This window comes from Oryctolagus cuniculus, chromosome 9 (genome assembly GCF_051225735.1).
Source record: "Oryctolagus cuniculus isolate XC-2025 breed Fujian yellow rabbit chromosome 9, ASM5122573v1, whole genome shotgun sequence".
In the NCBI taxonomy this organism is placed as follows: domain Eukaryota; kingdom Metazoa; phylum Chordata; class Mammalia; order Lagomorpha; family Leporidae; genus Oryctolagus; species Oryctolagus cuniculus.
Window position 1 is genome coordinate 13,001,775 of NC_142875.1, and position 12,337 is coordinate 13,014,111.

Here is a 12,337-nt window from a genome sequence, read left to right on the forward strand (position 1 = left end):
AAGAAATTAACAAATTAAAACAAGGTACCACACCACACCTACCAGAATGGCTACAATGTTTCAAAACTGGCAGTACCAAGGCTGGCACTGTGGTAGAACTGGAGAGGGACAGCACAGTCAGTCATTTCTTACAAAGCTAAACATAATGATTACCGCATTAATACTCCCAGGTATTTCCCCCAATCGTGTGAAAACATGTGCCTATGAAAACCTGCACACAGGGGCCAGTGCTGTGGCATAGTGGGTAAAGCCATCAGCTGTGACGCTGGCATTCCATACAGGCACTGTGCAAGTCCCAGTTGCTTCACGTCTGATCCAGCTCCTTGCTAATGCTCCAGGGAATTCAGCAGAGGACGGCCCAAGTGCTTGGGCCCCTGCACTCACGTGGGAGACCTGGAAGAAGCTCCTGGATCCTGGCTCCTGAACTGCCCAGCTCCAGCCATTGTGGCCATTTGGGGAGTGAACCAGCGGATGGAAATAGCTCTTGCCCATTCTCTCTCTGTATCCATTCTCTCTCACTCTTTCTCTGTCTCCCCCATCCCCCATAACTCTGCCTTTCAAATAAACAATATAAATCTTTAAAATGTATACAGATTACATAATCAACACAGACTGCAAGTGACCAAAATGTCCTTCAATAAGTCAATGGATAAACAAACTGTGGTAAAATAAATAAATAAATAAATAAATAAATAACGCGTTATCAAGCCATGAAAAGACATAGGGGAACTTCAAAAATGTGTTGCTGAGGTCGGTGCTGTGGCACAGCAGGTAAAGCCACCACCTGCAGTACCAGCATCCCGTATGGGTGCTGGTTCCAGTCCCAGATGCTCCTCTTCTGATCCAGCTCTATAGTATGGCCTGGGAAAGCAGTAGAAGATGGCCCAAATTCTTGGGCCCTTGCACTTGTGTGGGAGCCCCGTAAGAAGCTCCTGGCTCCTGGCTTCGGATTGGCACAGCTCTGGCCATTGCAGCCATCTTGGGGAGTGAACCAGTGGATAGAAGACCTCTCTTTCTCTCTGCTTCAGCCTCTCTGTAACTCTGCCTTTCAAATAAAATAAATAAATCTTTTTTTAAAGTGTGTTGCTGGGAGAAAGAACATAGTCTAAAACACTATATAGGGGGCGGCACCATGCGTAGCGGGTAAAGCCGCCACCTACAGTGCCAGCATCCCATATGGGCACCGGTTTGAGTCCTAGCTGCTCCACTTCCGATCCAGCTCTCCGCTATGGCCTAGGAAAGCAGTAGAAGATGGGCCAAGTGCTTGGGCCCCTGCACCTGCGTGGGAGACCCAGAGGAAGCTCCTGGCTCTTGGCTTTGGATCAGCCCAGCTCCAGTCATTGTGACCAATTGGGACGTGAACCAGTGGTTAGAAAATCGATTCTCTCTCTCTCTCTCTCTGCCTCTCCTTCTCTGCGCATAACTCTTTCAAATAAATAAATAAATAAATAAATAAATCTTAGGAAAAAAACACTATATACCATATAATTCCAATTATACAACATTCTGGAAAGGCAAAATATAGGGACGTGACATGAGCGGTGCTTGCAGCGAGCATGGGAGGAAGGGAGAAGCAAAGGTAAAGCAAAGCACTGCGGGTTTTTAGGGCAGGAAAGCTATGCTGAACGGCGCTGTCATACCGCAATGGAAAATACATGATGTTACGCATTTGTCAAAATGCACAGAACTTCACAACACAGAGAGCGAACCTCAATAGATGGAATTAAATAAAGTCACTTGGGAAGTAAGGGGATCCAGGAAAGAACGCAGACTGTGGCCAGGGAATCTAACTGTAATACAACTGCATCGGCAACCTCACAGAAGGGGGCACGGAGAAGCAGTGCTGACCTAAGCCACTCTGGAGATGAGCGGAGCCCGTGAAACTGAAGAAAGGGAACTGCACCCAGCACAGCACGGGAGCCGATGAAGTTCCCCAGGCACGGGTGAACAAGCCTGGTACCGTTACACACGCAAGGGAGTCAGCTATCCTGATACTGTTAAACATGCAAGCTGGTTAGCGACTGTGCACCGTGGGAACCAGGTTTCTCACTGTGGACGAATTTACAAACAAGACAGGAGGGAGGCTAGAAGGATCCACCAGACAATGAATGAAGGGAGGAGACAACAGTGTGGATTCTCATTTAGCTGAATGTGGCTCCAGATGCTTACGCAGAAATACTGATGGAGAAACCCTACACTGGGTTAGCAGTCACACATCGACTTCCTTGCTGGGTTTTGTTCTTGCTAAGATTCATTGATTTGAAACACAGAGTAACAGAGAAAGAGAGAAAAACCCCCATCCGCTGGTTTACTCCCAGAAATGCCTGCAACAGCCGGGCCTGGACCAGGCTGAAGCCAGAAACTCCATCCTGGGCTCCCACATGGGTGGCACTGACTAGTACTCAGGCCATCTTCTGCAGCGTTCCCAGGCATTAATTAGCAGGAAGCTGGATGGAAAGCAGAGCAGCCAGGACCCAAACCAGCGCTCTGACACGATGTTGGTGTTGCCAGCAGTGACTTAGCCTCTGTGCCAAAACACCAGCCCTCCTTACTCTGTAAACTGGGGTTATGTGCACCCTCCTTGAAGGCAGGGATGTGCATAAATCCACGAGTGGCCTCAGCAACAGAGACAAGACAGGCAGGGAAGCAGCAGGAGAAAATGTGTGCAGGTAGGAAAAAGCCACTAGAAGCTGCCCATGGAGGTGGACAGACAGACATGCTAAGTAGATGTCTTTCTTCCTCGCCAGGGCGCTCTGCAGACTGGGCCCTCTGCTGATTTAACCTCTGGCTGGGTGCATGGAAGCTTCGTGGATGAGAGCGTGCTGCCCAAGCCTTGGGGTCAGCAAGGCTGGTGAGCTAAGTGCCCAGTGCTTTGCCAGTGTCACCAGTGTGCGGCCACAGGTCCCACTGCTGAACAGTAGGCTGGCCCTCCACGGGTCTCAAAAGGAAGCTTCTGGCGGGGCCTGGATACATCCCCCAGCTCTGCTCTGGCTGCGGTTTGTCAGCCATGAGCCAGGCCCCCTTGCCAGGGATGGCAAAGGAACTGGAAGGTGGGCTGCCCACGAATGGGTGAGACGCACGCAGATGTAAAAAGTCCAGAAGCAGCTTTGTAGTGCAGGGAGTTAAGTCACCACTTGGGGCAGGAGCGCCCCACAGTCCCACTTCTCTGCTTCCAATTCAGCGCCCTGCTCAGGCACCTGGAGAGACCGCAGATGATGGCCCCAGCGCCAGGGTCCCTGCCACCCACACGGGAGACCCGGATGGAGTTCAGGCTGGTGGCTCCGGCCTGGGCTGCCATTGGGGGGGAGGGGGGGAGGGGAGGCTGACCCAGTGGATGGAAGATCTCTCGTCACTCTGCCTAATACATCTTCAAAAGGAAAAGGTGGGGCCTGGCCCGTGAAGTCCGCTCTGCCACTGCTGGTGCCAGGCTTTTGCACCAGTCACCTCGCCTCTCTCAGCCTGTTTTCTCTCCTCATCACCAGGACAGGGGCAGGCCCGGAAAGCAAGAACGCGCACACGCATGCACGAGGTGGCCCTGGACCCCAGCACTGGGCAGGTCCTGGCTGGCAAGCCCAGGTGGGGGGGCTCCAGGTGTCCTTTATTAAACCAGGGAGCGCTGCAACAGCACGAAACCTCGTCACCTGTGCAATCATTACTCCTCGTAAGACATGCCATTGAGTCAAAACTTAATGGGTTTGTGGGCTTGAAATGAGTTTTTTTAATTACTGGTTCAATGCCTAACGCTGTAAAAACCAAGATACCAGCAAAATTGGGAACAGCTGAGCCAGACAGCGTGCGGCGCCGCTCAAGGGCCCACGCCGCGACCGGTCACAGGCACACGGAGCGAGCTGTGCTTTCTGGGGCGGACAGAGTCCGTGCACCTCGAGCCAATGTCTGTGCCCATTTTCCGGGTCCAACCAACACCTCACGGCGCCGCGGCAGCGCGCGACCTTGGCAGAGGTCGACCCGGGGCTCCCGCGAGGGTGCCGGGAGGCCGCGCCGGGGGAGCACACGCTCGCAGGCTCAGACTCAGGCCGACCCGCCGGGCGGGGACCGGGGACCTGCACTCACAGGCTGCGCAGCGCCGCCGCTTCCGCCGCTCCCGCCGCTCCGCGCACCGCCCTCCGCAGCAGACGCAGCGCCATCTTCCTGACGCACACGCCCCGCCCCGCCTCCGCCTAGCCACGCCCCCCGCCTAGCCACGCCCGCCTCCGCCTCTCCCAGCCCACGCTCCAGCTTGGCCCCGCCCCGCCTCCGCCTAGCCACGCCCCGCCTCCGCCTCTCCCAGCCCACGCTCCAGCTTGGCCCCGCCCCGCCTCCGCCTAGCCACGCCCGCCTCCGCCTAGCCACGCCGCGCCTCCGCCTCTCCCAGCCCACGCTCCAGCTTGGCCCCGCCCCGCCTCCGCCTAGCCCCGCCCCGCCTCCGCCTCTCCCAGCCCACGCTCCGGGCCGCCCGTCTACGCTCCAGCTTGGCCCCGCCCTTTTCTCCACGCCCCGCCCTCCCTCCTCTGCGCACTCGCCCCTCTCCGCGGCGGTCGTGACTGGCAGGAGAGACCAGGCCCGGGGTCACGTGTCCGAGGTGGAACAGTCCGAGACTGTTCCGCGCCGTCGTGAGGCAGAGCGGAGGGTCTGAAGGAAGCGTGTCCCTGTGCGTGTTTGGAGAACTGGCGTTTTCCTGGCCGGGGCAGGCCACACTTTCTAGGGCTTATTTTTGTGGTGAAAACGCCAGGGACGCCGGCTGCGAGCCCGCCACGTGCGTGCCTCGCTTACCGGTCCGGGTGCGGCGAGCGAACACGCGGCCTCCGCCCCAGCGCTGCGGGGTCGAGGCCCGCCCAGCCTCGGTGGGAAAGCCCAGCTGACGCAGGACCAGGCGTTCCCTCGCAGTTCGCCCTCGGGGTTCCTGCACCCCGCCTAGCCCTGGGGTCACCCCAGACAGGCCCGCTTTCAGACGTCAGCCCTGGGGGCTTCACCCTCTGAGCTGCTCCGTACAGGAAGAGATGCCGGGGCCTTAGACTTGGGGCTCAGCTCCCACACCAATCCTGCCTTTAATTAAAAATGTGCCGCCTTACTCATGACGGAGTTTTCTGTTATCTTGACTTTTAGCATATTAAATGTTATTTTTCCTAATTACTGACATTTTTAGAGCTTGCCCCTTAAGTTTTGAATTTGAGGTTGGTTCTAGCCAGTGCCACTTTATACCTGGATTTTTCCAAAACTGCCTTGCTCCAAGTCTCCCTCCTTCAACCAACCCTTTTGCTACCAGCCTGGTTTGTTAATTTATTTATTTGTTTAGGCCAAAGCCAAGGGCCCGTAACTCAATCTGGGTCTCCCACATGGTTATCGGAAACCCAGGTTCTTGGGCCATCATCTGCTACCTCCCAGGTGCACTAACAGGGAAGGTGGTTAGAGAGCACAGCGTGGCCAGGACTTGAACTTGGCTCTGGTATGGGACACAAACAAGTGGCTAGCGTGGCCAGGACTTGAACTTGGCTCTGGTATGGGACACAAACAAGTGGCTTAACCTGCTGCACGGTAACCCCCTGGCTTATCTTTTAAAGGGTGGTGCGGCTCCCAGTTCCAGAGTTTAATATATGTTTATTTTTTATTTAGAAGCAGAGGGACAGAGATGGTTTATTCCACAAGAAGTCAATCCAGGTCTCGCGGTGGGTGGCGAAGACCCATCTACCGGAGCCATCACCTACTGTTTCCCACAATGTGTGCTAGCAGGAAGCAGGAATCGGGAGCAGAGCCGGGACTTGAACCCACACACTCCAGCAGGGACATGGGCCTGGCTACTCTGCACCAAATACAGCAGGTGTGGCCATGGGAAGTCACTTGGCCTCTCCGGGTTCCAGTTTTCTCATCTGTAAAATGGACTGAATTCCTCACAAGGCGTGTTGAGACACACTGAGTTCATGTACATATATGCTCCTACGCCTTATTTGTCCTTTCCCCCAGGGTTCTCGGGGTGGGGAGTTAGGATTCCCGCCTACCTGTCAGGCTTTGGAGTGCAGTGTTGTCCAGTGGGCAGCGCTGGACAAGTGCCAAGCAGCCCCATTTGAGAAAAGCTGCTGATGCCTGTTTGGAAACGCCGCCTGGATTGGGCATTGTGGTGCGGGGTGTCCAGCCTCCCCTTGGGGCGACTGCATCCCATAGCAGAGTACAGGTTCAAGTCCCGGCACCTCCACTGCTGATCCAGCTTCTGCTAATGCATCTCTGGAGGCAGCGATTGATGGCCCAGTGCTTGGGCTCCTGCCATCCAGGGGGGAGGCTGGGATAAAGTTCCTGGGTCCTGACTTCAGCCTGGCCTAGGCCTGGCTGTTTCAGGCATTTGGGGAATGAACCAGCAGATGGAAGATACTCTCTCTCTCTCTAATCCTAAAAAATAAATAAATAAATAAAAAACCCCATCTGCAGGGCTGGATAGTAAGCTCTTGGAGAGCACGGACCTGGCGTGTCCTGTCATAGCTGCAGCCCCAACACCCAGCTCCAGTGACGCATCCCTGGCAGGTGTGTAACAAATGTAAGATGAAAGTGTGCATCAGCTTCTGGAAACTTCCATATAACAGGTTATCTTTATTAAGCATGGCTGGGAGGCATGTGTTTGGCCTAGCAGTTAAGCCACCTGCTTTCCACGTCGGAGTGTCTGGGTTTGATGTCCAGCCCCAGCTCCTGCTGACGCAGGCGACTCCGGCTTCCTGCTGATGCAGACCCAGGGATGTGACAGTGCTGGCTCACGTCGCTGGCTCCCTGACACCCACATAGGAGACATGGCCTCTGTTCCTGGTTCCCAGCTTCAGGGGGGCAGGAGAGGAGAAACAAAGTGTGACGTGAAGGCAGCCAGAGACCATCTGTGGCCAGCTCTCCTTGGCACTGGGTATGCACGACTGTAAACAGGGGCTGCCTCTTAGGTGTGTCTGGTCAACAGGAACTGAGGCATTGCCTCCCATCGGGAACATGCTCTCAGCGCTGGGGTGGCTCACACGGGGTCAGCTCTGCTCAGCTCCACGCCTTCTCCCAGGCTGTCCTTGCCTGTGTGGTTCTGGGCTGGGGTTGGCCTCCAGGGACATTTGTGAGAGACCCTGTCGGCACAGGACCTGCCTGTGGGCTGAGGTTGTTGGCACTGGGCACTCACTGAAAACTCCCAGCCTCTTGAGATTATTTCCAGGTCTCCTTACTTTATGTTCACATCTGTGCATTTTTCCTACTCAAGCAAACTTAACATTTATTGGCATGGCTCCGTGAGAAGGTGTGTGAGGGACATTGTGACCCGTGTGACAAGATCGTTGAAACCTTGGGATCTTATGCTGAGTGACGCAGCCAGACACAAGAGGACGAAGGCTGTGTGATCCACGAACCCGAGGAAGCTGGGGAATTCGAATGCAGAGACAGAAGGCGGTGGTGGTGTCCAGGGGCAAGAGGGAGGGGCATGGGCAGCTCCCGAGTTCCGGGTGGGCGGAGGCACCGACTGCCCACCACTTAGTGGTGGGCTTAGTGCTCTAACTGCACACTGGACAGTGCTTCTGTGGGTGCTTGTTAGCATGGCTATTTCTCCACGGCGGAGCGGGTAGACATTTCTTTTCCTCACCTGTGGCTGAGGTCCCTATCCTAAAAAGGCTGATAAAAGACAAGCACATCCATGTGTTTAGCGTATGTTTTGTGTGACGCGGAGGCTTCGGGAGGAAATGAAGACCCAGAGAAACAGAAACGTCGTATTCTTGTGCTTCCTTGATGAAGACTGGGCAACGCGGAGAAGCAAGGTTGGAGATGAGAGAGCGATCTCGTGGTAGAGAACTGGGGGCGGCCACAGCAAGGGCTGTTCTGGGATTCAGCCTTCCCCTTCCTCCCATGAAGGGAGGGCGCCTCGCGGGTGAGGGCGCCTCGCGGGTGAGGGTCACGTGACCCGATTCAGTGGACAAGGTGGCAGGGACACCCTGCTGCCTCTGTGGCTTTCTGAAATGCCAAGGTGCCGTATTTGGAAGCAGTGTGTCGAGGTCCCCACCAACCACAAGCAAAGATGCCCTCTGTCTAGCCAAAGAGGCAGGCGGGCAGATGGGGAACGCATGGGCTCTGTGATCTGCTGGTTAGATGGGGGAAGAGGTGTTCCAGGGGAGGGGGCGCAGTGGATTCTTCTGCATGGTACCGGCAAGGAGCCAGGGGCTTTTCAGAGGAGAGGAGACTGAATGAGGGAAAGTCTTGTCAAGAGAAGCAAAGCAAGCAGAGAACACACAGGGCTCCCGGGGAGTTGTCTGGGGCCAGACGGTCGGTGACCCGAATGAATGCTCAAGTCCCCGCCGGCACTGCCCTCGGCAAACAGGTCTCCGGAAGAGCAGGTGGTTACAATTGTATCACCCATCTTGTAATCCTCACAAAACCCAAGTAAATCTCACCAGGAACCTTAAGAGTCGTCGGCTCTTGCATTGGCTCAGCCTTTGGCAAACAGGCACACCCGAAGAGATACTGGACAAATACATCTCATCAACCCAGGTTTACCGTAACTCTGAGAACTCAGAAGTCACAAAGGGCAGGTGGGATTAGGACAATGAGGCTGCAGTTTTCTTTCTGTACTAACGCCAAAGCCTCTTTATGGGAGCCAGTTTCTCACTTCCTTTTGGTGTCTGGCTGATGTAGGTTAATTTTCACCAAGGCTGAATCTCAAAGGCTTGAGCAGGGCCGGTGTCGCCGATTCAAGACTTCAGAATGCTGCGTGCAGACAGAGACGTATTAGAAGTTCTGTGGAACGATTTTCCTGCAGTGGCACAGACAGAGCTGCGCTCTGAGATCGTCCATCCCTCCTGCTGCTAGGATACAAAACCCTCGAGTCTCACCTCCTGGGCCGCCGCGCTGGCTTTGAAAACCGCCATGCCTGTGTCTGGCCGCCTTGGGGAGGCAGAAAGAGACTGTCTGAGATTTAGGCCAAATGCAGAATAGCTAACGACCACTCCTGGGCCTTTGCTTCCTCCCCATTACTGAGGAAGTTAGGCCAAGTGACCTCCGAAATGCCTTCTGGACCCAGAGCCCAGGGGTCTCACTTTCTATCTAAATCCTTCCTCATCTCGGCACCACACTGTGCCCCACACCCCTGGGGCCCTCTGCACCCCCTTCCCCTCCCAGGTCCCTTTTTCCTTTTTCCGCAGCAAGTATCCACCCTAGTTACTAGACAGTGTGCTCATTTGTGATGTCTTCCCAGCACGGGGAGGGTTGGGCCCTCTCTTGCCTCCTGAGCACCTGAAACAGAGCCTAGCGTGCAGTGGAGGCTCAGAAGGTATTTGTTGAATTCGACATGTTGAATCTTGAGCCATCTTCTACCACGTTCTTTCTTTCCATAATTGCCCCTGTTATTTTCATGTCGCTTGTGTGTTGATCATTGTCTTGTTCCCCCGTTTCTGTCTCTTAATTCCCTAGCATGCCTGGCTGATTAATGGCCACCAACGTCCAGAACCTGTGAGCCTGTCACTTTGCGGTGTGATCAAGTTAAGGATCTTGAAATGGGGAGATTATTGTGGATTATGTGGGTGGGCCCAGTATCATCACAAGCAGCCTTATTCTCAGAAGCAAGCAAGCGAGGCAAGGCCGGTGACGGAGCTGGGACGTGGAAGCAGAGGTCGGTGAGACACGGGGGCGTGAGTTAAGGCCTGCAGGTGGGCTCCGCAGACTGGAGAAGTGAGAACCAGCTTCTCCCCGGAATCTGCAGAGGGAATGCAGCCCGGCTCCCACATCTCGTGTTCTTCCCCCGAGAGTTATTCTGAACTTCCGGTGTCTGGCACTGCAAGGTGCGTTAAGCCACTAAGTTTGTGCCAATAGGAACCTGGGACACCCACTAAAAGAAATCCTTTCTGGAGTTCCTTGCTTAGGAACTGGTGCTCCAAGGCTGCTGTCGAGGCCACCTGTAAGCCCAGAGTGCTGCTGTGTGGTTCAGATGGCCAGGAGCACCTCGGTCAGTGTTGGCCTTCGCTGAGGCCGGAGCTCCCTTCAGTATGAAAGTGTCCAGAGAAGAAAGCAGGGGTGGGCATTTGGCCTAGCAGTGAAGATGCTGCTTAAGATGCGGGCATCCCGTGTCACAGCGCCTGGGTCTGGTTCTGTTCCTAACTGCAGGTCCCTGCTAACGCACACCTGGGGAGCAGCAGCGACAGCTTAAGTAATGGGGTTCCTGTCACCCAAGTGGGAGACCTGGATTGAATTCCTGGTTCTGGCTTCAGCTCCAGCCAGGCACTGTTGCAGACGTTTAGGGAGTGAGCCAGCAAATGGGAACTCACTCTTTCTCTCAACAAAACAAAAAACCAATCACACCAGTTAACTTACCTGAACAAGGTAACAAGGAGAAAAGAGAAACTGGCGTCCCCTCCAAAGCCACGGGCACCATATCTGTATGTGCCGAGCGCGGTACCATATGCACTTGTGCAGCTGCCCGGCTGCAGGGCTGTATGTTGGTTCCATGTCCTGTGTTGGATTAAAAGCTCCTCAAGTCCTGCCCACACGTGTTTCATGCTGAGTGGGGCCCCAGTGAGCCGCGCAGCTAACAGAGAGCCGGCAGCCCCGGGACTGTGATTCCAGCAAGACGTGTAATGCCCAACCACAACATGAAGCTGTTGGTTGAGCCCCTCCGGGGGGTGCGGAATTATCTTTAATGCTCCAGACAAGAGGACTGTTGCCCAGCCTTATTACCGACCATTTTCGATGACCGTGGCAGGGCAGGCAGATGATTTGAGGATTATCCGGGCACTGACAAATCCCCTGGGCCCTGCCAATCTTATTTAGAAAAGAGTCAAATCTGTTTATGGCTGATAATAAATGGCAAGCCCCCGGGCCTGCTTGTAAGTAATACGTGCATTGCTTTGTATTTCTTCTTTTAGCAACAGGAACCAAACTTGGATTCATCCTGATAAGCCAGACGTTGGGACTTCATGTGATCCCGCTGCTCCAAGCCATGCCTAATCCCCCTCTGCTAGCGCTGTGCCCCCTGGCCCACAATGGCATCAACCACCTGGATCGGGGGTTGCAAAGTGGTCCACACGGTAAAGCAGCCTCACGCTCTCTCGTGTGGCTGAGACTCTCTGGCGCACTCTTCCTCATTTTAACTTGTCATTCTGAGTTTTAATTAAAGAACAAAGCAAACCGTGGACTTGTTGCCGTGAGAAGGTGAATTCCCTGCAAAGGTCATTAATCTTCATTAATCTCTGTATTTCCAGCAACAGGTGCAGTGGCTAACACATAACAGGTTCTCAAAAGCATTTGTAGGACTGCCGTGTTCAGGAACTCCAATGCAATGTTCACAGGTATCTGAATTTTAGATGTCATTTGGAAAACCAAGTAGAGATTCATTTTAATTAGATGTGGAATTCCTTTTGATTTATAAAAAATAAAATGCCATGTTGTAGATTCTTAATCTATGCATACTGTTAATATTTGATCTTGGGGAAAATATCCTGACCTGTCCACTCAATAGATGGACTTGGGGGACTGGCGCTGTGGCGCAGCAGGTTAAAGCCCTGGCCTGCAGGGCCAGCATCCCATTTGGGTGCTGGTTCGAGTCCCGCCTGCCCTGCATCCAATCCAGCTTTCTGCCATGGCCTGGGAAAGTAGCAGGGGAGGGCCTCAGTGCTCGGGCCCCTGCACCCACGTGGGAGACCTGGAAGGAGCTCCTGGCTTTGGATCTGCCTAGCTCCGGCAGATGAAGCCATCGGAGAGTAAGCCAGTGGGTGGAAGACCTCTGTCTCTGCCTCTGTCACTCAGCCTTTAAAATAAATAAAATAAATCTGAGAGAGAGAAAAAGACAGAGAGAGGGAGGGAGGGAGAGAGGGAGAGATTGGACTCAGGAAGTGCAGCTAAAATAAGACTTTATTATTGATCTGGTAAGATCAGGGTCTGATGAGCAGGCACACCTGGAGCAGTGACAGCAAGCAACCTGCATCCTAACACACAGGTCCTTCCCTGGTTCCTCACTGCCCGAGTACTACGGCTGGTGTACAGTTTTCCTGCATGTCACCCAAGTTACAAAGTTACCTTCCCCTCCCTTCTCTGTACTTCAATTGCCTCTTGTGAGTTGGCTACTCCCTAGCATCCTGTCTGCCTAGTGAGTTTTGCTACAACTACAAGTGAGCTAACAGTAATTTTCCATTCTGTATTGAAAATGGGCCACCATTTTCTTACCATCCAATCCATAGTACTGCCGAGAGTGTGACTGTTAATTTGAAGTGTCAGCACACACAAAAAACTTTTGAGCATAAGTTAATGTCTCACTTAGCAGGCTCTGCCTGGCTTTGGTCTTTTGGTTACTTCTGTCTGCAAGTTGCAGAAATCCTGGCCCCAAGCCCTGGGCTAACAGACATCGCTGCAC

At 54.0% G+C, this 12,337-nt stretch overlaps 1 protein-coding gene across 6 annotated transcripts in view; it reads right to left on the reverse strand.

Moving 5' to 3' along the window:
* The window catches only part of CLYBL (citramalyl-CoA lyase), a 243,625-nt gene extending 239,465 nt beyond the window's left edge, over nucleotides 1–4,160 (reverse strand). For all 6 annotated transcript variants that reach the window (XM_017343572.4, XM_008260142.5, XM_089303476.1 and 3 more), the window contains exon 1: nucleotides 4,072–4,160. In XM_017343572.4, the coding sequence (XP_017199061.4) occupies nucleotides 4,072–4,145 (74 nt within the window). In that variant the 5' untranslated portion in view covers nucleotides 4,146–4,160. The remainder of the gene's footprint in view (nucleotides 1–4,071) is intronic.
* Nucleotides 4,161–12,337: the final 8,177 nt, after the last annotated feature.